Source organism: Anolis carolinensis, unplaced genomic scaffold (assembly GCF_035594765.1).
Source record: "Anolis carolinensis isolate JA03-04 unplaced genomic scaffold, rAnoCar3.1.pri scaffold_15, whole genome shotgun sequence".
NCBI classification, from domain to species: Eukaryota; Metazoa; Chordata; class Lepidosauria; order Squamata; family Dactyloidae; genus Anolis; species Anolis carolinensis.
This window is the reverse complement of record NW_026943826.1, coordinates 5,249,578-5,274,872: the sequence shown is the minus strand read 5'-3', so window position 1 is coordinate 5,274,872 and position 25,295 is coordinate 5,249,578. Positions and strand designations below refer to the sequence as shown.

Genomic DNA, 25,295 nt, shown 5'->3' with positions numbered 1-25,295 from the left:
GCTGACTATGGGGCACAATTAATGTAGCCGAACGAGTACAAGTATCCCCATTTGTATATATCTGTAAAGGAATGGGGAAAAGAGACTGAAATAGAGAGGGAGTTATTGTGTTTTAGAACACAAAAGCATGAAACTTAAGATTTTGGGTCAAAACTCTGGACATTTTCCCTTCTCTATACTTCCAAAAGAGTATGTTAAAGTGCTGAGCTGCTGAACTTGCAGACCAAAAGGTCCGAGGTTCGAATCCGGGGAGCAGAATGAGACCCAGCTTCTGACAACCTAGCAGTTCGAAAACATGCCAATGTGAGTAGATCAATAGGTACTGCTCCGGCGGGAAGGTAACGGCGCTCTGTGCAGTCATGCCAGCCACATGACCTTGGAAGTGTCTACGGACAACACTGGCTCTTGGGCTTAAAAATTGAGATGAGCACCAACCGCCAGAGTCACACACGATTGGACCTAACGTCAGGGGAAACCTTTACCTTTACTAAATAATAATAATAATAATAATAATAATAATAATAATAATAATAATAATAATAATATCAGGTGGCAGAGGACTCTTACAAGTAAAACAAGCAGTCAAAGAAGAAGAACATGCCCTGGCATAATATGTAAAGCAAAGTGAAGAACCTGCTTTGATTGAAATCAAAAATCAGAAACTCCTCAAAGCACAGCAGACAAAAAACCAGTACAAGAAAACCGCACTGCAAACTAGAGCGGACAGCTGGCACAACAAAACATTGCATGGAAAGTTCCTTGACAAAATTGAAGGAAAAGCTGATAAGGAGAAGACCTGGCTCTCGCTCACGAATGGGACCCTGAAGAAGGAGACAGAAGGCCTGATCCTTGCAGCCCAGGAGCAAGACATCAGGACAAAGGCAATTCAGGCCAAGATCGAAAAATCAGCTCATGACCCAAAATGCAGACTGTGCAAGGAAACCGACGAAACCATTGATCATCTCCTCAGCTGCTGTAAGATAATTGCACAGACAGACTACAAACAGAGGCACAACTATGTGGCCCAAATGATTCATTGGAACTTATGCCTCAAGTACCACCTCCCAGCAGTAAAGAACTGGTGGGATCACAAACCTGCAAAAGTATTGGAAAATGAACATGCAAAGATACTGTGGGACTTCCGAATCCAGACTGACAAAGTTCTGGAACACAACACACCAGACATCACAGTTGTGGAAAAGAACAAGGTTTGGATCATTGATGTCGCCATAACAGGTGGGAGTCGCATTGACGAAAAACAACAGGAAAAACTCAGCCACTATCAGGACCTCAAGATTGAACTGCAAAGACTCTGGCAGAAACCAGTGCAGGTGGTCCCGGTGGTGATGGGCACACTGGGTGCCGTGCCAAAAGATCTCAGCCGGCATTTGGAAACCATAGACAATGACAAAATTACGATCTGCCAACTGCAAAAGGCCACCCTACTGGGATCATCCGAAAATACATCCCACAGTCCTAGACACTTGGGAAGTGTTCGACTTGTGATTTTGTGATATGAAATCCAGCATATCTATCTTGTTTGCTGTGTCATAATATAATAATAATAATAATAATAATAATAATAATAATAATAAATAATACACCGGCTCTTGGGCTTAGAAATGGAGATGAGCACCAACTGCCAGAGTCGGACACGACTGGACTTAACGTCAGGCCAAATCTCTACCTTTTTAAAGGACAAAATAACTTCATCACCCTTAGAAATATGTTAAGGTCAATAAGCGGAATTTTAATAACCGCGAGGAAAAGAGAAGTTGCCTGGTGCGGAAATTAAAAACAACAACAACAACAACAACAGGGAAGGGACAGGAGGAGGAGGAGGAGGGGGAGAGCGTGTCAGAGGCGGCGATATATTTCTTCAGCCAGTTCATTAAATTAATTCGTAAGCAGTGGCTCTGAAATTATACCCGATGAAAAATGGTCTCAAAATTTAAATGGTACAAACTCATCTTATTAGAGGGAAAACATTAAAAAACAAACGCCTCTCCCCCGCCCTCCCCACCTCGCCGCCGCGGCTTTAATTTCTCTCGGTGGGGGGAATGAAAGGCCCTTGATGGATGGCTCTTACCTTATTCATAAGCGAGGATAAAAGAGATGTATTTGCCGAGACTGTGTGGCCATTTGATTCATTACTGGAACACACAAACCAACAGAGTTTAGTTAAGATGTGCAGAGGGGGAGTGCAATTAATTCTCCTTTCACATCCACCCCCTCCCCTCCCCATTTTCCACCTGCAGCATCAGAAGGACCGAGACAAAACCAGTCCAGTGGGTTTCCATGTCCAAACGGAGATGGGAATCCTGTTGAGTTCAAATTCACTTGTACTTGTCGACGCTATTTCTGAAGTATTTACCGTCCGAAGATAAGCCGAGTTTTTCAGCCCTTATTTATGAGCTGAAAAAGCCTCCCCGGCTTATAATCGGGTCAAGGCCGACAACGGAGCCTTCAGGCTATTGCTTGCAATATGTGATCTATTTCTCTCTTCTCCTCCCTTATCAGTGTGTTTTCTTTTGCAAAGCCTCCCTCGCTCTTAATCAAGGAAATGTTTTGATAAGATAAAGATGCCCTTGCAAGTCGGAAGGAAGATAAGCCAAGTTTTTCAGCCCTTTTTATGAGCTGAAAAAGCCTCCTCCGGCTTATAATCGGGTCAAGGCCGACAACGGAGCCTTCAAGCTATTGCTTGCAATATGTGATCTATTTCTCTCTTCTCCTCCCTTATCAGTGTGTTTTCTTTTGCAAAGCCTCCCTCACTCTTAATCAAGGAAATGTTTTGAAGTCGGGAAGAAGAAAAATATATATTCATTAATCTTATGAAAGCCTTTTCCCCTGAAAGATCTGTTAAACTCTCCTACAGTTTAACAAGCTTTTGCCATCCCTATGTACCTTTATATGTGTATCTATCTATATATATTAATTTTATATATGAATTTCCCCTCATATGTTTGCAAATCTTTTATACATATAGATCCATGTACCAGTGTATCTGTAGCCTAACATATACATTATTTTTATATATGAATTGACCCTCATATGTTTGCAGTCTCTGCAAATATCTATGTAAAGAGAGATGTCTGGATAGATATGAATATATTCTTACCTACCTATATATAGGGCTTGCAAATATTACAGGGGGGAAATGAACACACAAATATATATAGACAAGTATGTTTGTGTGTGTGAATATATATGGGGCTTGCAAATATTGTAGGGGAAATGCACACACACACACAGTGGGATTTGCAAACATTTCAGGAGGAAATGCATATGTGAAATTAGTATCTATAATTATAGATCTGCATTGTTTATATAAGCATTGAATGTTTGCCTGTTACTATGTTGTAAGCCGGCCTGAGTCCCCATGGGGAGATAGGGTGGGATCCAAATGAAGTTTTTTATTATTATTATTATTATTATTATTATTATTATTATTATTATTATTATTATTATTATTGTTGATACCAAAGTTGCTTGGTTTGAGGAAGCCTTCATAGACTCACCAGGCCCTTATTTTTCTGTTTTGCTTTGCCTGGTGAGGCTTTCATGGCCGGGATCACAGGGTTGTTGTATGTTTTCCGGGCTGTATGGCCATGTTCCAGAAGTATTCTCTCCTGATGTTTCGCCGACATCTATGGCAGGCATCCTCAGAGGTTGTGAGGTATATGTATATGGGAAGGCTGGCTGGAATCCTATGTAGCAGTTATGAATGCATCACAGAGTTAAGCGCCTGTGAGTGTTGTGTATTTGTAGTTCCTGCGTCAACAGACCTACAGACCTCACAACCTCTGAGGATGCCTGCCATAGATGTGGGCAAAACATCAGGAGAGAATGTTGCAGATTGGGGTTGTTGTATGTTTTCCGGGCTGTATGGCCATGTTCTAGAAGTATTCTCTCCTGACGTTTCGCCCACATCTATGGCAGGCATCCTCAGAGGTTGTGAGGTATATGTATATGGGAAGGCTGGCTGGAATCCTATGTCGCAGTTATGAATGATTAACAGAGTTAAGCGCCCGTGAGTGTTGTGTATTCGTAGTCCCTGCATCAACAGACCTACAGACCTCACAACCTCTGAGGATGCCTGCCATAGATGTAGGCAAAACGTCAGGAGAGAATGTTGCAGATTGGGGTCGTTGTATGTTTTCCGGGTTGTATGGCCATGTTCTAGAAGTATTCTCTCTTGACGTTTCACCCACATCTATGGCAGGCATCCTCAGAGGTTGTGAGGTATATGTATATGGGAAGGTTGGCTGGAATCCTATGCTGCAATTATGAATGCATCACAGAGTTAAGCGCCCGTGAGTGTTGTGTATTCATAGTCCCTGTGTCAATGGACCTACAGACCTCACAACCTCTGAGGATGCCTGCCATAGATGTGGGTGAAACGAGGGGAGAGAATTTTGCAGATTGGGATTGTTGTATGTTCTGGGCTGTATGGCCATGTTCTAAAAGGAAGTTAAGCGCCCGTGAGTGTTGTGTATTCATATTCCCTGCGTCAACGGACCTACGGATATTCAACACAGGACGATTTTAAGAAATTCCAACTCGGGCATCTGAATCTGTCACTCCAGAAATAACGTCAACAGTGAATTTGAACTCAACAGGATCCCCATCTCTGCTTGGACATGGAAACCCTCTGAGTGTCCCAGAGGGTGAGAGCTCTGGTCAATAAGGCCCACATGTCCCCCGCTTTGCCACCGAGGCCCTCTCTCCCTTACCCGTGATCCTTCACGCTCAGGTCCAGGCTGTGTTCCTGCAAGGATTCCTGGGTCGTGGGACCAGGATTCTCCGCCGTCTCCTGTTTAATCTGAGTCGGGTTAAACCGCCCAGGAGTTGGCTGCCCATTCCCTAGACAGAGAGAAAAAAGGAAACCACAAAGTCTTGAATAAATGAACAAAGTAAAGGAAGAGATGTCAACAACAACAGATAATGTAGGAGAACGTTGAGCGGGGGACGCGCAACCAAAGTGAGGGCAGAAAGGAAGAGAGCGGCCTGGGCTTGCTGGTCAGCATTTATTGCCAGCTTGACGTGATCGGTTCTGACGTCCAGCCCGGCGTGGAAATTCTTCAAGTGATAATTATTGCAAAATTATGTCAAAGTTGTCCAGGCTACGGGCCCTTTAAAGGAGAAGGGCGGAAGGAGCGAGGGGGAGATCCGATGCTCCGCGCAAGCTGTCATAACTAATTTGCGGGGCTGCCTCTTAAGCGTTTATTAAAGACTCTGTTAATGCTGAGGCAATGTGGCAGCTTTAGACTGCTAGTCAAGCCCCCTTCCCAGTCCCCAATCCCGACGTTGCCTTGGCGACCGCGCCGGCCTCCTCACTGAGCATGCCCAAAAGGAACATCTGCGGTGTCAGGTCGATCGAAACTGACAGCCAATCAGATTGGTTCAAACCGCGCGACCTCTCCCCAAAACCGAGGGAGCGGGTTTGGGCGCTCGGCGCACCATCCCATGAAAAAAGGCAATTAGAAAAATATAGTCGGTTCCAAAAAAAAAATACAGAGTGAAAACTCCCCACAAAGTTTGGAAAACAAAACAGACCGAGAAAAGGATACAAAGATGGCGAGAGGGGAAAAAAAGTTGCTGACGGGAACATGTCCGCCGAGCTTTCATCCGCAATCCCCAAGTGACTAAAATATTAATTTACCCGGAGGCACTACAGCTGACGGTGAACCGCTTTCACAGACAGCAAGTGGCATTTTATTAAAAAATAAAAGAAAAATAGTCCCCTCAATGACCTCTCTGTCTTTTTTCTTTTTTAGGAAAGAGATCCACGCCTGAGGCAGACGGGAAAGCAAAGGCCAACCAATGAAAGGATTGATCCAAACTTTTTGGAGTATCCTTGCCTTCTCTTCCCCGTGATTGCTTGTTCAGATGGGTTTGAAAGAATGACCAACGTCTCTCTTTTAGTGGCTTTTGGGCACCTATGGTGGGGAATTGTGGACTCTGTATTCATCTATCACAGTGTTTCCCAATCTTTTTTTTTTTTAACCAGGGACCACTCTCTAACGTTAACACCAAAACGGTTATCAATCAGTTTTTGATCAACTTTAGATTCAGTTTGGTTATTTGGGGTGCTGATTCAGAAAATGGCATTGGATCGACCACATCAGTTCTAGTTTCTGATACAGAACATATGCCACCCAGTAGTCGCCATCTGCTCGCCCACTGAAAACCACATTTAATAATCTAGAGCTGATGTGGTCTATCCAATGCAATTTTCTGAATCAGCACCCCAAATAACCCCTGAACGAAGACACCAAGAAAGCTGCATTGGATAGCTCTAGTTTCTGATACAGAACATATGCCACCAAGTAGTCGCATTCTGCTCGTCCAAAGAAAACCATATTTAACAATCTAGAGCTGATGTGGTCTATCCAATGCAATATTCTGAATCAGCACCCCAAATAACTCCAGGAACAGGCCTAAAAACAAAGACGCACTTTCAGGTGCCACTCGGGGAGAGGGAGGAGAAGCAGCAGTCAGGAGGCTTGTTGCGCCTTTTGTTGGTAGTCAGCCTCTCCCTGTTGCCTTGGCACTATAAGAGAGTTTCTATTGATCTACTTACATTGGCATGTTTTCGAACTGCTAGGTTGGCAGGAGTTGGAGCTAACAGCGGCCACTCACGCCGCTCCTGGGGTTTGAACCTGGGACCTTTCAGTCCCAGGTATCTATTTTTATTTCTGAAATTTACCACCCTTGGCTTATACTAGAGTCAATGTTTTCCCAGTTTTTTGTGGTAAAATTAGGTGCCTTGGCTTATATTCGGTATGATGCTTCTCTTTGTTTCCAGCCCACGATTTTCCTAATCCTAACTGGACAAAGGCACCACGCCTTTCCAGACTCCTCTTCCAACATCCCCAACCAGCTTGGTTCTCACCTGCCTCCGCAGCCACAGAGGGCTTCAACGCCGCTGCCGCCAGCCTGGCCATCATGGGTGAGATCAAGCCTTTGCTGGCAGAGATCCGTTCCATTATGGAAGCCGCTGGAGTCGGCGAAGAGGTGGCTCCCGCTTCGCCGGAACCTGAGACGGCCTGGGAAGGGGAGCTGGCAGAGGAAGATGGGTTGGCGCTTGAAGCACCCGCGGCGATCAAGCTCGCGGAGGTGGCGGGCAGTGGGGTGGAGACCCGACTGGGCAGGATGGGGAAATAAGACCCCGCCGTTCCGGGAAGGGCCGCGTTGGAGAGGGCCAGGGCCAAGGGGATGTTGCTCGGGAGGGTTTGCGAGAGCAGGCTGGAGATCTTGGAAGCCGAGGAGACGCTGTTGACGGGTTTGTTGGAGGGTTGCGAGGCGGCCAGCTCCGCCGCCGATGACGGCGTGCCGGGGACGATCAAGGAGACGGAAGACTGTTGACTGGTGGGGGAGGCACTCAGACTGGAGTTCTTGGAGCTCATGGCGGAGAAGTCAATGAGGTCGTCATTGCTGGACTCCTCCTGATCGTTCTCCTTGGCTCCCAGGAAAGAGGTGGGCAGACCCAGGACGCCGGAGCTGCGGATGTGCCGGCGCTCGTGCTTGCGCTTGTGGGAGGTCATCTGGCTGGTGGAGGTGAAGGTGAAGCCGCAGCCCGGCCGGATGCAGTGGAAGTGGTTGGTGGCCTTGCTGTAGACGCAGCCCTCGTATTTGCACTCCTCGTACTTGTAGAACTTCTTGAAGCCGTCCTTGGCGTAGGCGTCGTCCTTGATGTGGTAGCTCTTGTGCTTCTCAATGTCGCACTTGTTCTTGAAAGTGAACGTGCAACCGGGCCGCCTGCAAGGGAGAAAATCATGGATAGAGCTGTGACATCTACTTGATTTCCTGACACCTTGACCAGGGAACAATTGACAAGGGACCATTTTTACCAAGGACCACTTGACCAGGGACCACCTTGACCAGGGACCACTTTGACCAGGGACCATTTTTACCAGGGAACAATTGACAAGGGACCACCTTGACCAGGGACCACTTTGAGCAGGGACCACTTTGAGCAGGGAACACTTGACAAGGGACCATTTTCACCAGGGACCACCTTGACCAGAGACCATATTGACCAGGGACCACCTTGACAAGGGACCACTTTGACCAGGGACCACCTTGACTAGGAACCACTTTGAGCAGGAAACACTTGACCAGGGACCACTCTCTAACATTAGTACCAAACGGGTTACAAATCAGTAGACTGTAGATTTGGTTTGGTATTTTGGGGTGCTTATTCAAAAAATTGTATTGGATAGACCACATCCGCTCTAGTTTCTGATACAGAACATATGCCATCCAATAATCACCATCTACTCACTCACAGAATACCATGTTTAATAATCTAGAGCTGATGTGTTCTATCCAATGCAATTTTCTGAATCAGCACCCCAAATAATTCCAGGAACAGCCCAAAAAACGAAGACACCAATGTTTACAGGTGCCACATGGAAGGAGGGAGGAGGAGGAGAAGCAGCAGTCAGGAGCCTTGTTGTCAAGCCTTTTGTGTGGAGTCAGCCTCTCCTCTCCTGACATCTCAGTTCACTCGGCACTATAAGAGGGTTTGCGAGACAACTCATTCTCATTACGGTGTAGTAACCATGAGGCCGCAGACCCTAATTTAGTTCTTGGGGACCTCTGGTGGTCCACCGGCCACAGGTTGGGAACTACCGTTCTAGAAGGTATCAACCAGGAGATAGGCTATTCTACACTGACTAGTTTTGGCTCCCGAGTTGTCTTCCTATCACACCTTTGATCAGGTCAAATTATTTGTTCAGCAAGACCATCCTCCACATCATTTTGGATAAAAAGATCAGACTGGAGCAGAAGATGAAACCCTTGGCATACAAACTAGATCGCCACTCAGCTTCAGTCCCTTCCTATCAAATTCTAGTGGCCCTCTTAAAAGAATACGGGATTTGTTTAGCAACGTTGAATGAATATTTCTGATTTGCAATGGAACTTTCACTTTTGCATCTATTCTCTTTGTGTATATGCAAGTACATCGCCACCACATCAGCATAACGGACAGAAACGACATTAAGAAATTGCCTCGGTGATCCCCTGAAACTACAATTTCTGAATCTACAGCCATCATTTCATATGTCCATTTCTGTCACTTGCAGACTAGAAATCAACTGGCAACGCTACATTTGTGAATGAGTCATCGTCGCTAAGGGTATTCAAATGGCCTGTGGTCATTTCGAGTGTCTCAGAGATTTTTCTAAAAAAATCGCTTTATTGGACAACAGAACCCGGAATCCATTAACCAACATGGTTGTAGGCCAAAAAGGTAATTTTCCAAAGCTCTGCCTCAGATGACCGCAGAGGCAGTCAATACATTCTCAGCTCTGGATCATTCAGTGATTATTGACACATCTATAAAGCAGGCCAAAAGTTTCACTGGCTTAGGTGCTCGTGTTTCATCTCACAGTGGGAGTCTGCCTGGGTATCTGGGATACCAGGATGAGGAGATGAGGACATGACCTTTGCTTTTGACGAGAGCTCACCTGCAATGGAAGTGGGTGGTCTTCTGCCCGTAGAACTGGCAATCCACGGTGCCACAGTCTTCTGTGGCTCGGAACCGTTGGAACCCGTCATTAATGAGCTGCGTGTTCTTCTTGTGGAAGTTTTCGTGGGTCATGACATCGGAAGTGCTGGTATAGACTTTGTTGCAGCCCACCTGCGGGAAGAGATGTCACAAGATGGGGATTAATGGAAGAAAGGATGTCATACGGAGAAGAAAAGTGAAATTCTGTTGGGAGTCATCCTGGACTACACTATCTATCAGATAGATAGTGGGTAGAATAGATTGAGGGAATCCTCTTTATAATCCCAGGCATGCCCAAACAGGCTTTGCTGTTTTCTCTCTTCTATCCTGTTACATCCACTCCCTTGCTTTGTTGTTTTAGCAATGTGATCTCTGCAGGGATGAGGTTACATCCTCTACGTGGATTGGAATTTTTATTGCCCCAAAGAGAAGGCACAGACCATGCAGTTGGGTTGGTCGCCACTCTGGGGGTCGGTCTTCCTACCGAGAAGGATGCATTTTGCACCTCTTAGGCAAAATGTAGCTATCTAGATAACTTTGTTATTTTACCCGCTTACCTACCTTAGAAGCTAGCTTAGACAGCTACTTAGCTCCAAATTCTTTTTTCTATCTACAATGGATTTCTTTTTACCTCAATAAATACCTTTTGAACTTTGAGGCTGACTTTGCAGTCCTTTGCCATCCTGAAGAAGAAAGGCTTCCCTTAAACTCACGTAAGTTTCCTGCTGTTTTGGAAGGTGTGCTTCTGCATTCTGCTATATTCTTGGGAACTAAGAATATTCTTTGAGCCTAACAGCTCACAGATTCTCAACAGGTTCCCATACTGCTATCTATCGCTTCTGAACATCTAAAAGGAGATCCCAGTCCTTAACTGACTCCATCATCTCCCCAAGGAAGCCCAAAACATATATTTGGTAGAAACAAGAGTACAGTATATGTGTTGATCTACCCTATTTTGGTATTCCTTCGAGTTGCGTCCAACAAGGTGGACAGATGTCATGATCTGTCTTTCATTTCAGCCTGCTCAAACCAGCTCCCGAGAGCACCCAATGGCACCCAGTCAAGCCCCCGCCCCCACCCATCATGATAGGGGGCAACCAACACTATGAGGTAGCAGAAATCTTAGACTCCAGGCTCAGGAAAAACACCCTACAGTACTTAGTTAGATGGAAACACTTCCCCCCCAGTGAATCGGAGTGGGTCAAGGAATCTGACATAAATGCACCCACACTTATCAAGAGGTTTCACACTCAATACCCACACAAACCTCCACACAAGGGGGTAGGACTGTCTTTGGAGGGGGCGTGATGTCATGATCCCCATCTCATGCCATCTCCGGACACAGAGTGCTGACACAGAACACATGGCCATGGGCCATGTGTGTCTTGGTTGATTTCTACCGAAAAAGACTAACCCACAGCAACACACATGGAGCTGAGAAGCCTTACAACAGATCAGGCAACTTAAGGGAGATGTTGACAAGCTGGAATGTGTCCAGAGGAGAGTGGATAAAATGATCAAGGATCTAGAGAAGAAGCCCTCTGAGGAGCGGCTTAAAGAGCTGGGCATGTTTAGCCTGCAGAAGAGAAGGCGGAGAGGAGACATGTTGAGGACCATGGATCAAGATGTGAGGGGACATCATAGGGAGGAGGGAGCAGGCTTGTTTTCTGCTGCCCTGGAGACTAGGACATGGAACAATGGCTTCAAACAGAACATGAGGAAGAACTTCCTGAGTGAGAGAGCTGTTCAGCGGTGGAACTCTGGTGTGGTGGAGGCCCCTTCTTTGGAAGTTTTTGAACAGAGGCTGGATGGCTATCTGTTGGGGGTGCTTTGAATGCGAATTTCCTTCTTCTTGGCAGAAGGGGGTTGGACTGGATGGCCCACGAGGTCCCTTCCAATTCTATGATTCTGAGACTGGTGTGATGATGGGACAACATGAGAAACCTCTGGGTCTCCAGCACTTTTTGGCTTCACTTAACATGGGTGACGGTACGGGACTCTGGGAACTACAGTCCAAAACATCTGGCGGACACAAGGTTCCCAATGGAAGCGAATGAGATCACAACAAAAGGAGGGGAACGTGGGAAGCCCACTTTTACAACTTCATAAAAAAGGTAAAGTTTTCCCCTGACGTTAAGTCCAGTCGTGACCGACTCTGGGGGTCGGTGCTCATCTCCATTTCTCAGCTGAAGAGCCGGCATTGTCCATAGACACCTCCAAGGTCATGACTGCATGGAGTGCCGTTACCTTCCTGCCAGAGCAGTACCTATTGATCTACTCACACTCTGGGGGTTGGTGCTCATCTCCATTTCTAAGCCGAAAAGCCGGCGTTGTCCGTAGACACCTCCAAGGTCATGACTGCATGGAGCGCTGTTACCTTCCCGCCAGAACAGTACCTATTGATCTACTCACACTCTGGGGGTCGGTGCTCATCTCCATTTCTAAGCTGAAGAGCCGGCGTTGTCCGTAGACACCTCCAAGGTTGTGTGGCTGGCATGACTGCATGGAGCACCATTACCTCTCCACTTATTGATCTACTCACTCCGTTCCCGGGATTTGAACCTGCGACCTTTCGGTCTACAAGTTCAGAAGCTCAGCGCTTTAACACACTTTGCCACTGGGGCTCAATATGGAATCAATATGGAAAAGCGCAGTGTCAGACCAAAATCATGGAGCATCCCAGTGATCCCAGTGTTTGAAAAGTGTTCGAAAAGTGTCCTTATGGTGAGGACAGGTATTCAGGTTCTCTCCACCTGAAGGCTGCCCGCTTGCCATCCACCTGCTCTTGAACGTGGCTTTGTTTTACGGGCACTGCGTGCCGAGCGTGTGACCGAGATGGAATGCTGCAGACCTGCCTCCCTTTCCCCGCTCCGCTCTCCCCGGGCAAAGTGGGCCAATTTGCCATATTGAGTAAAATTCCAGTGGAATCTGACAAGGCTGCCGTGCCCGCTTCCCTCCCTCCCTCCCTCCCTCCCTCCCTCCGCTCGGGTGCCAATGCCTGCACCGTCTCAGAAGTGAAGCAAACCAAAACATCGTGCCCCCCCCCAACCTCCGCTCCTTGGGTTGATTCAAAGAGGCAATCGGCAAACATTGAACAAACACCCAGAAAAGGGCGAAAGCCGGGAAGAGAGAGGTCCAAAACGCCGGCCCTCTTTCCACCCTGACACCTTGAAAGAAGACAGACCCCGGAGTGGTGCTAAAAGGACAAATTAAACAAAAAACTCCTCGTGAATAATTTGCGTTAAAGCATGAAAAATGTCCACTGGTATAAACAAACTAACTGAATTTTGTCCACGCCAATTATGGACATCAGGGGAGGGGGGCAGGGCGCTCGCGAGGCCCACGGCACGAAGAGGGATTTGCTCCAATGGGGACACCTTGCTTCTTAACATGGGCATCGGCTCCAGATGCTCTTTTCAACATGTCTCTCTTTCCAAGGGACCTTTTCCCAACCAACCTGATTGTTTTGGTAGGTAAAGGTTTTCTCCTGACGTTAAGTCCAGTCGTGACCGACTCTGGGGGTTGGTGCTCATCTCCTTTTCTAAGCCAAAGAGCCGGCGTTGTCCCTAGACACCTCCAAGGTCATGTGTCCAGCATGACTGCATGGGGCCCTGTTACCTTTCCGCCGGAGCAGTACCTATTCATCTACTCACATTTGCATCTTTTCCAATTGCTAGGTTGGCAAAAGCTGGGGCTAACAACGGGAGCTCATCCCACTCCTTGGATTTGAACCACCGAGCTGAGTTCAGCAGCTCAGCAGTTTAACCTGCTGCATCAAAATGGTGATATAATAATAATAATAATAATAAAGTTCAGCAGCTCAGCAGTTTAACCTGCTGCACCAAAATGGTGATTTAATAATAATAATAATAATAATAATAATAATAATTATTATTATTATTATTAAGTTCAGCAGCTCAGCAGTTTAACTTGCTGTACCAAAATTGTGATTTAATAATAATAATAACAATAATAATAATAATAATTATTATTATTAAATTCAGCAGCTCAGCAGTTTAACCTGCAGCACCAAAATGGTGATTTAATAATAATAATAATAATAATAATAATAATAATAATAATAAAGTTCAGCAGCTCAGCAGTTTAACCTGCTGCACCAAAATGGTGATTTAATAATAATAATAATAATAATAATAAAGTTCAGCAGCTCAGCAGTTTAACCTGCTGCACCAAAATGGTGATTTAATAATAATAATAATAATAATAAAGTTCAGCAGCTCAGCAGTTTAATCTACTGCACCAAAATGGTGATTTAATAATAATAATAATAATAATAATAATAATAATAATAATAATAATAAAGTTCAGCAGCTCAGCAGTTTAACCTGCTGCACCAAAATGGTGATTTAATAATAATAATAATAATAATAATAATAATAATAATAAAGTTCAGCAGCTCAGCAGTTTAACCTGCTGCACCAAAATGGTGATTTAATAATAATAATAATAATAATAATAATAATAATAAAGTTCAGCAGCTCAGTAGTTTAACCTGCTGCACCAAAATGGTGATTTAATAATAATAATAATAATAATAATAATAATAATAAAGTTCAGCAGCTCAGCAGTTTAACCTGCTGCATCAAAATGGTGATTTAATAATAATAATAATAATAATAATAATAATAAAGTTCAGCAGCTCAGCAGTTTAACCTGCTGCACCAAAATGGTGATTTAATAATAATACTAATAATAATAATAATAAAGTTCAGCAGCTCAGCAGTTTAACCTGCTGCACCAAAATGGTGATTTAATAATAATAATAATAATAATAATAAAGTTCAGCAGCTCAGCAGTTTAACCTGCTGCACCAAAATGGTGATTTAATAATAATACTAATAATAATAATAAAGTTCAGCAGTTCAGCAGTTTAACCTGCTGCATGAAAATGGTGATTTAATAATAATAATAATAAGAATAATAAAGTTCAGAAGCTCAGCAGTTTAACCTGCTGCACCAAAATTGTGCTATAATAATAATAATAATAATAATAATAATAATAATAAAGTTCAGCAGCTCAGCAGTTTAACCTGCTGCACCCAAATGGTGATTTAGATGGTCCTAAATCGTTTCAAGAAGATGGCAAGATCCAGCATCTTCACTCCTTCTCATTTCCCTCTGGTTACAGCTTTCCTGGCAAATCCTTGTCTGCCTGTATTGAAACCTTCGCACCCAAATAGCTGGCTTTTGGAATTCCTCTAACGGCCGTGGCTCATTCCGCAATGGTCATAAACCTTTATGTTTCTGACACTGGGCTGTTATTAATATTTGATCGGCTTAGCAGCCAGTGAAGCGAAAGGGCAGGCGTTGCGTCGGGAGGTTGTATACCAACAGAAAATGGCAGCAGGGATTACCGTATATACTCGAGTATAAGCCGACCCGAATATAAGCCGAGGCACCTAATTTTATCACACAAAAAACGGGATAACTTATTGACTCGAGTATAAGACGAGGGTGGGAAAAGCAGCAGTTACGGGTAAATTTCAAAATAAAAATAGATACCAATAAAATTTCATTAATCGAGGCATCAGTAGGTTAAATGTTTTTGAATATTTTACCATATATCAAAGAAAAGCATTAAACTAGCTCTATAAGTAGGGGCAACAAAAACAATATGGTATCAACAATAACCTAATAATAATAATAATAAAATCTTCATTTGGATCCCACCAAACGGGACTCAGGCCGGCTTCCAACATAGTAACAGGCATTCAATGCTTATATAAACAATGCAGAGCTAGATATAGATATATAATTATAGATACTAATTTCACATATGCATTTCCCCCTGAAATGTTTGCAAATCCCTCTGTGTGTGTGTGCATTTCCTACAATATTTGCAAGCCCTATACATATATATACACACACACATATACACACACACACACACACACACAAAAATATATATAGACAAGTCTAGATAAATATGAATATACATATACAGTAGAGTCTCACTTATCCAACATAAACGGGGCGGCAGAACGTTGGATAAGTGAATATGTTGGATAATAAGGAGAGATTAAGGAAAAGCCTATTAAACATCCAATTAGGTTATGATTTTACAAATTAAGCACCAAAACATCATGTTATACCACAAATTTGACAGAAAAAGTAGTTCAATAGGCAGTAATGCTATGTAGCAATTACTGTATTTATGAATTTAGCACCAAAATATCACGATGTAGTGAAAACATTGACTGCAAAAATGTGTTGGATAATCCAGAACGTTGGATAAGCGAGTGTTGGATAAGTGAGATATATTCATATCTATCTAGACATGTCTATATATATGTGTGTGTTCATTTCCCCCCTATAATATTTGCAAGCCCTATATATAGGTAGGTAAGAATATATTCATATCTATCCAGACATCTCTCTTTATATAGATATTTGCAGAGACCTGCAAACATATGAGGGGAAATTCATATATAAACATAATGTATATAGATAGATACACATATAAAGGTACAAAGCTTGCAAGGGGTTAATGCCTATATATTTAAGAAATATTTCAGGGGGAAATGCTTTCATAAGATTAATGAATATATATTTTTCTTCTTCCTGACTTGCAAGGGCGTCTTTCTCTTTTCAAAACATTCCCTTGATTAAGAGCGAGGGAGGCTTTGAAAAAGAAAACACACTGATAAGGGAGGAGAAGAGAGAAATAGATCACATATTGCAAGCAATAGCCTGCAGGCTCCGTTGCCAACCTTGACCAGATTATAAGTGGGGGAGGCTTTTCCAGCTCATAAATAAGGGCTGAAAAATTCGGCTTATCTTCGAGTATATACGGTAATCTCTGGAGAAAAAAAGTAAGATCCCAAAAGTGGTTAGCCGGAGACACCCAAAAAGGTACTGCCAGGGGAAGGCAGCCCCAGACACCCCTGTCCCTGGCGCCGGTCCGTACAGCTTTTACCCGCTCTCCCGCCCACCATCTCAGCCGTGGCAAAGGTGCTAAGCAGCCCATGGCCATTATTACCTGCATGCAGTGGTAGTGTGTGCTTTTCCCATTCAGGTGGCAGCCATGATAGTAAACGCTGCAGTCGTCCAGGGGGCTGAAGCGCATGAAGCCATGCTGAAGGGAATTGTCCCGCTTCTTGTGCATGTTGTAATGCCGGATCACATCTTGCTTACTTGTGAATCTCTGGGGGGGAGAGGGAGACGCAGAAGGTGAGGAGTGTCGGCACTGGGCAGGAGAAAGAGGGAGGGGAAAGATCCCCTACGGAAGGACGGGCATCAGGAAAGAGGGTTTCCGGGGGGGGGGGGGGGTCAGTGCTCCTCTCTGGTCTCCTCTGTGAGGTTGGGAAGGAAAAGGCTGAGAATCTATACCTCTCCTGAGGCTCTTGTTGGGACACAGAGGTCGGAGCTAGGAAATGAGGCGGGGCCTCCTTCCAAGAGCCTGAGACAGGGCTGAGCCTCTATATCTCCTGAGAGGCCTTTTAGGACTAAAGGGCGGAGCTAGGAAAGGGGGCGGGGCTTCTACCCAAGAGCCCGAGACCGTGCTGAGAATCTATACCTCTCCTGAGGCTCTTTTTGGGACACAGAGGGCGGAGCTAGGAAACGAGGCGGGGCCTCCTTCCAAGAGCCTGAGACAGGGCTGAGCCTCTATATCTCCTGAGAGGCCTTTTAGGACTAAAGGGCGGAGCTAGGAAAGGGGGCGGGGCTTCTACCCAAGAGCCCGAGACCGTGCTGAGAATCTATACCTCTCCTGAGGCTCTTGTTGGGACACAGAGGGCGGAGCTAGGAAACGAGGCGGGGCCTCCTTCCAAGAGCCTGAGACAGGGCTGAGTCTCTATACATCTCCTGAGAGGCCTTTTAGGACTAAAGGGCGGGGCTAGGGGTGGGGGCGTGGCTTCTTCCCAAGAGTCCGAGATCGTCCTGAGAATCTATACCTCCCCTGAGGCTCTTGTTGGGACACAGAGGGCGGAGCTGGGAAACGAGGCGCGGCCTCCTTCCAAGAGCCTGAGACAGGGCTGAGCCTCTATATTTCTCCTGAGAGGCCTTTTAGGACTAAAGGGCGGGGCTAGGAAAGGGGGCGGGACCTCTTCCCAAGAGCCCGAGACCGGGCTGAGAATCTTCTATACCTCTCCTGAGGCTCTTGTTGGGACACAGAGGGCAGAGCTAGGGAACAAGGCAGGACCTCCTTCCAAGAGCCTGAGATAGGGCTGAGCCTCTATATCTCTCCTGAGGGCTAGGGGCAGGGCCTCTTCCCAATAGCCTCTGTATACCTGTCCTGAGGCGCTTGTTAGAACATGGGGGCGGGGCATAGAGGCCCCACCCCCTCCTCTAGCCCCGCCCCCTGTGTCCTGGAAGGTGCCGCACGACAGGGATAGAAGCTCAGCCCTGCCTCAGAGCTCGTAACTCCGCCCATCCCAGTCCTGGCTGCCCATTTGTGGCCCCGCCCACCTCCCCTCGCAGCCCTGCATCTTGGACTAGGTGAGAGGCTCAGCCCCGCCCTCTTGAGCAGGAGCCACGCCCACCCCTCTAAGCCACGCCCCCTTTCCAGGGGGCACTGAGTCATATTTTTTCTGGAATGGGAGCGGCAGGCCAAATAAGTTTGGGAACCACTGCATTCTGGCAATGGGAGGTTCAACTATGACATTCCTGACATGGCAAGGAAACACAAGAACTGACTGGTGGAATTGGTCTAGCCTAGAGTAATAGATGACTATTCTTTATAGTAACATTTGGATTTGGATAGTTGAGTCTTCGTTCCCAAGAGAGGAGTCGAACTAGACTTGTCCAGAGTCTGAGGGCTGAATGACTTCTCTTGAATGTCCAGAAAAAGGGAGCCCTAGGGAAATATTGGCTCCCTTTCCCAATCATATCTGGTTATGGGGTTGCTGTGAATTTTCCAGGCTGTCTGGCCATGTTCCAGAAGCATTCTCTCCTGACGTTTCGCCCACATCTATGGCAGGCATCCTCAGAGGTTGTTTGTCGGAAACTAGGCAAGTGAGATTTATATATCTGAAATGTCCAGGGTGGGAGAAAAAACTCTTCTCTGTTTGAAGCAAGTGTGAATGTTGCCATTGGCCACCTTGATTAGCGTAGAACAGCCTTGCAGCTTCAAAGCCTGGCTGTTTCCTGCCTGGTGGATCTTTTGTTGGGAGGTGTTAGCTGGCCCTGATTGTTTCCTGTCTGGAATTCTCCTGTTTTGTGAATATCGTTCTTTATTTACTCTCTTGATTCTAGAGTTTTTTTTAATATTAGTAGCCAGATTTTGTTCATTTTCATGGTTTCCTCCTTTCTGTTGAAGTTGTCCACATGCTTGTGGATTTCAATGGCTTCTCTGTGTCGTCTGAAATGGACATTGTTAGAGTGGTTCAGAATTCATATATTCTCAAATAATATTTTTTTTTGTCCAGGTTGGTTCATCAAGTGTTCTGCTATGGCTGACTCTTCTAGTTGGATTAGTTTGCAGTGCCTTTCATGTTCTTTGATTTGCGTTTGGGTGCTGCGTTTGGCAGGAAACAGCCAGGCTTTGAAGCTGCAATGCCATTCAATTCTAATCAAGATGGCCAATGGCAACATTCCCACTTGCCTCAAACAGACAAGAATTCTTTCTCCCACCCTGGACATCATTCCACAGGTATAGATATAGATATATATAAATACATATGTGTGTGTATATATATATGTGTGTGTGTGTGTGTATATATATATGTATGTACAGTAGAGTCTCACTTATCCAACACACGCTTATCCAACGTTATGGATTATCAAACGCATTTTTGTAGTCAATGTTTCCTTTGTGGAATTTCCAATTTCCCTGCTTTCAGAGTGTTGTTCTTTATTTACTGTCTTGGGTTTAGAGAATCTATTGTTCTGTATTATTATTTCATATTACAGTAGAATCTCACTTATCCAACATTCGCTTATCCAATGTTCTGGATTATCCAACGTAGTCTGCCTTTTAGTAGTCAATGTTTTTGTAGTCAGTGTTTTAAATTCATTGTGATATTTTGGTGCTAAATTCATAAATACAGTAATTACTACATAGCATTACTGTGCATTGAACTACTTTTTCTGCCAAATTTGTTGTCTCACATGATGTTTTGGTGCTTCATTTGTAAAATCATAACCTAATTTGATGTTTAATAGGCTTTTCCTTAATGCCTCCATATTCGCTCATCCAACATTCTGCCGGCCCGTTTATGTTGGATAAGTGAGACTCTACTGTATATGTATATATATGTGTATGCATGTATATATATGTGTGTGTGTGTGTATGTGTGTGTGTGTATGTATATATATATATATATATATACACACACACACACACACACACACACACACACACACACACCCCACTTGCCTCGTTTCCAACAGACCTCTATGCAGAGAACCTCACTGATTGACTATGCAGCGGCAAGGCTATTCAATGCTAATCAAGCTGGCCAATGGCAACATTCACACTTGCCTCAAACGGACAAGCGTTCTTTCTCTCACCCTGGACATTATTCCACAGGTATATATATATATATATATATAAACCCCACTTGTCTAATTTCCAACAGACCTCACAACCTCTGAGGATGCCTGCCACAGATGTGGGTGAAACATCAGGAAAGAATGCTTCTGCAACATGGCCAGACAGGCCGGAAAACTCACTCACAGCAACCCAGTGATTCCGGCCATGAAAGCCTTCGACAACACTTTATCTAGTTTCCTTCCTTCCATCCTTCCATCTTTCCTTTCCCTTTCCTTCCTTTCTTCTTCCTTCCTTAAAATAAATCCTGATCCATTTCTCCTCCTTTTATTCAACTTGGGGATTTACGCAGTAATGCCAAATACGACCCAAGGACTGATTTCCCCCGGCGGTGTTATATCACAGGAATTCCGTTGCCAATCACTGCTAATTTGCGGCCACTTATTACTGAATGCCGTTCATTATAACAAATATATCTTGCCGGCAGGGTGATTTGCATTTGCAAAAGCCCGCCTGACGCTTCATGTCCCTTTGGGACCAGGCCTTCTCTTTTCCACTTCCGATCCTAGCCTTCTGGCGAGCTTTTCCTCCCTGCTTCCATCGATCCGGCTTCCTCCGCTGTGGTCGCCGAGCCTGGCAGGGCCAAACTCCGCCAGTTCTGGGGAATCCCAGCAAACCACAGCAAGCGTGTGGTTGAGTCACACTCCGGGTAAATAAATACCGCATGCGACCAGGGAGCTGGCCTGACAATCCCGCCCTGGCAGACCTCCAAGCCTTTGCTTTCCCTCGACATCTTCCAGTGAAACCAAACTGCGAGAGACCCGAGCAGCTGTGGCTCGGCTCCCTGGGTGTTCGGCTAAACCGTCCTTTGGCTGGCTGCACTGAGATTCGCATCACTATAGGATTCGCCTCGAAAGCCAAATCGGCTGGCTACGTTTCCCACCGGTCTGTGTTCTCACCGGAAGATTTAGTCTGTGTTGGATGTCATCCTGGACTACACAAGTCTCAGATATGTAGTGGATAGAATAGACTCTCTATAATCCCATTCATGTCCAGATAGGCTTTGCTGTTTTCCCTCTTCATATCCTGTTTACATTCATCCATCACTTGTTGGTTTTTAGCAATTTGATCTCTACAGGGATGAGGTAACTTCCTCAATTTAGATTGGAATTTTTATTGCCCCAAAGAAGGCACAGACCATGTATTGGATCACACTTATTATTATTATTATTATTATTATTATTATTATTATTATTATTATTATTATTATTATTGACACAACAACATTGTATGACACAGCATTATTATTATTATTATTATTATTATTATTATTAGAAACACAACAAGATGAGTCAACAGCAGACACTCTACTGGCTGCTGTATTGGATCACATGTCATATTATTATTATTATTATTATTATTATTATTATTATTATTATTATTATTATTACCACTCTTTGCAAAATGTAGCTATCTACATATCTTTGTTATTTTTACCTGCCTACCTTCCTTAGACCTAGCTTAGACAGCTAGTTAGCTCCAAAAGCTGGACAAGCTCTGCTTGCGACAGGATACAAACAGCATCAAACCCAAACACTCCAGAAGCTGACCACAGGCTGGGAGTTGTCGCATGCGGAAAGTCTTAAAAGTCATTCGCAGGCATTTGCGATGCTCATGTGAACGGATAGATCCTAGGACTTGCCATCTTTGGCTGAGGCACAAATCAGTCCTAAAGGATCGCTGCTTCTCAGATTGCATTCTCAATAATAATAATAATAATAATAATAATAATAATAATAATAATAATAAGTGTGATCCAATATAGCAGCCAGCAGAGTGTCTGCTGTGGACTCTTGTTGTGTTTCTAATAATAATAATAATAATAATAATAATAATAATAATAATAATAATAATAATACTGTGTCATACAATGTTATGTCAATAATAATAATAATAATAATAATAATAATAATATGATCCAATACAACAGCCAGCAAAGTGTCTACTGTGGACTCATCTTGTTGTGTTTATAATAATAATAATAATAATAATAATAATAATAATAATAATGCTGTGTCATACAATGTTGTTGTGTCAATAATAATAATAATAATAATAATAATAATAATATGACGTGTGATCCAATACAGCAGCCAGGGGAGTGTCTGCTGTGGACACATCTTGTTGTGTTTCTAATAATAATAATAATAATAATAATAATAATAATAATAATAATAATGCTGTGTCATACAATGTTGTTGTGTCAATAATAATAATAATAATAATAATGACGTGTGATCCAATACAGCAGCCAGCAGAGTGTTTGCTGTGGACTCATCTTGTTGTGTTTCTAATAATAATAATGTTGTTGTGTCAATAATAATAATAATAATAATAATAATAATAATAATAATAATAATAATAATAAAAATAATATGATGTGTGATCCAGTACAGCAGCCAGCAGAGTGTCTGCTGTGGACTCATCTTGTTGTGTTTATAATAATAATAATAATAATAATAATAATAATAATAATAATAATAATAATAATAATAATAATAATGTCATACAATGTTGTTGTGTCAATAATAATAATAATAATAATAATATGACATGTGATCCAATACAGCAGCCAGCAAAGTGTCTGCTGTGGACTCATCTTGTTGTGTTAAAAATAATAACAACAACAACAACTACTACTACTACTACTACTACTGCTACTATGCTGCTACTACTTTGGGTTGCTGTGAGTTTTCCGGGCTGTCTGTTCCAGAAGCATTCTCTCCTGACATTTCGCCCACATGTATGCCAGGCATCCTCAGAGGTTGTGAGATCTGTTGGAAACTAGGAAACTGCGGCTTATATATCTGTGGAATGATGCCCTGGGTGGGAGAAAGAACTCTTGTCTGTTGGAGGCAAGTGGGAATGTTGCAATTAACCACCTTGATTAGCATTGAAAAGCCTTGCAGCTTCAAGTCCTGGGGGAATCCTTTGTTGGGAGGTGTTAGCTGTCCCTGATTGTTTGCTGCCTGTAATTCCCTGTTTTCTGAGTGTTGTTCTTTATTTACTGTTCTGATTCTAGAATTTGCTATACTGGTAGCCTAACTTTGTTCATTTTCATGATTTTGTCCTTGTCCACACGCTTGTGGATTTCAGCGGCTTCTCTGTGTCAACAGGGGAATGGCTTCTCCGTGAAAATGGGAATTCAGACATGAAGAAATCAGGGCCAGCTAACGCCTCCTTACAAAGATTTCCCCAGGTAGGAAGCAGCCAGGCCTTGAAGCTGCAAGGCTTTTCAACGCGAACCAAGGTGATTAATTGCAACATTCAACACTCAAAGAGTTTTTTCTCCCACCTTAGACATAATTCCACAGATATATAAAAACCACTTTCCTGGTTTCCAACAGACCTCACAACCTCTGAGGATGCCTGCCATAGATGTGGACGAAACGTCAGGAAAGAATGCTTCTGGAATATGGACATACTGCCCAGAAAACGCATAGCAACCCAGTGATTCCGGCAATTAAAGCCTTCGAAAACACAATAATAACTTTATTTAGAATTTAATTTGCTCTTTCCCCAGGGGGAATCAGGACAGTCTTAAAAAGTGCCAGCCCACTGACTCTTCTGCAAAGTGATGTGACAGCTCTACTCATGTTGCATGTGTGAACATGGCAAGCGGCCTTATGCTGACTGTCCAAGTGGCTCTACGCTGGTTGACTGACAGCAACAATCCAGGATCTCAGGCAGGGACATTGAACAGATTTGGAGCTTCGGAATATATTATTATATTGGCCCATCTAGACTTGAGCTGAGGAGCCTACAACCCTAGAGTTTTTGGACTCTAGTTCCCATTTGCTTTGAATGCGATGTTCCTGCTTCTTGGCAGAATGGGGTTGGACTGGATGGCCCACGAGGTCTCTTCCAACTCTAGGATTCTATGAAGGTGGACTGGAGATTAAGATAAATCTAGACTAGTAGTTCTCAACCTGGGGTCCCCAGATGTTTTTGGCCTACAACTTCCAGAAATCCCAGCCAGTTTTACCAGCGGTTAGGATTTCTGGGAGTTGAAGGCCAAAAATATCTGGGCACCCCAGGTTGAGAACCACTGGTCTAGACCAGTGATTCCCAAAGTGGGTGCTACCCAGGGGGGTGGTGATGGCACCTATTAGGACACAGGGGCGGGGCCTCTTCCCAAGTGCCGGAGACAGGGCTGAGCCTCTATACCTCTCCTGAGGCTCTTGCTGGGACACAGAGGGTGGAGCTAGGGAAGGGGCGGGGCCTCCTTCCAAGAGCCTGAGACAGGGCTGGGCCCCTATATCTCTCCTGAGAGGCCTTTTAGGACCAAAGGGCGGGACTAGAGGTGGGGGTGGGGCCTTTTCTCAAGAGCCTGAGACAGGGCTGAGCCTCTATATCTCTCCTGAGAGGCCTTTTAGGACCAAAGGGCGGGACTAGAGGTGGGGGCGGGGCCTTTTCTCAAGAGCCTGAGACAGGGCTGAGCCTCTATATCTCTCCGGAGAGGCCTTTTAGGACCAAAGGGCGGGACTAGAGGTGGGGGCGGGGCCTTTTCTCAAGAGCCTGAGACAGGGCTGAGCCTCTATATCTCTCCTGAGAGGCCTTTTAGGACCAAAGGGCGGGACTAGAGGTGGGGGCGGGGCCTTTTCTCAAGAGCCTGAGACAGGGCTGAGCCTCTATATCTCTCAGGAGAGGCCTTTTAGGACCAAAGGGCGGGACTAGAGGTGGGGGCGGGGCCTTTTCTCAAGAGCCTGAGACAGGGCTGAGCCTCTATATCTCTCCTGAGAGGCCTTTTAGGACCAAAGGGCGGGACTAGAGGTGGGGGCGGGGCCTTTTCTCAAGAGCCTGAGACAGGGCTGAGCCTCTATATCTCTCCTGAGAGGCCTTTTAGGACCAAAGGGCGGGACTAGAGGTGGGGGCGGGGCCTTTTCTCAAGAGCCTGAGACAGGGCTGAGCCTCTATATCTCTCCGGAGAGGCCTTTTAGGACCAAAGGGCGGGACTAGGGGTGGGGGCGGGGCCTCTTCCCAAGAGTGTGAGACAGGGCTGAGCCTCTATATACCTCCCCTGAGGCACTTGTTAGAACACAGGGGTGGGGTATAGAGGTTCAGCCTTGTCAGGCTCTTGAGAAGAGGCCCCGCCCCCTCCTCTAGCCCTGCCCTCTGTGTCCTGGCAGGCACCACAGGACAGGGATAGAAGCTCAGCCCTGACTCAGAGCTCGTACTCCGCCCATCCCAGTACTGGCCAACCATTTGTGGCCCCGCCCACCTCCCCCTCCCAGCCCTGCATCTTGGACTCGGGGAGAGGCTCAGCCC

The 25,295-nt window shown here is 44.8% G+C and overlaps 1 protein-coding gene across 6 annotated transcripts in view; it reads right to left on the bottom strand.

Moving 5' to 3' along the window:
* Positions 1 to 25,295, bottom strand: part of casz1 (castor zinc finger 1) — a 435,538-nt gene that overhangs the window by 37,708 nt on the left and 372,535 nt on the right. For all 6 annotated transcript variants that reach the window (XM_062966047.1, XM_062966046.1, XM_062966050.1 and 3 more), the window contains 5 exons: positions 16,518 to 16,682; positions 9,477 to 9,649; positions 6,896 to 7,761; positions 4,734 to 4,863; positions 2,090 to 2,153 (listed from right to left, as the gene is read on the bottom strand). In XM_062966047.1, the coding sequence (XP_062822117.1) occupies positions 2,090 to 2,153; positions 4,734 to 4,863; positions 6,896 to 7,761; positions 9,477 to 9,649; positions 16,518 to 16,682 (1,398 nt within the window). The remainder of the gene's footprint in view (positions 1 to 2,089; positions 2,154 to 4,733; positions 4,864 to 6,895; positions 7,762 to 9,476; positions 9,650 to 16,517; positions 16,683 to 25,295) is intronic.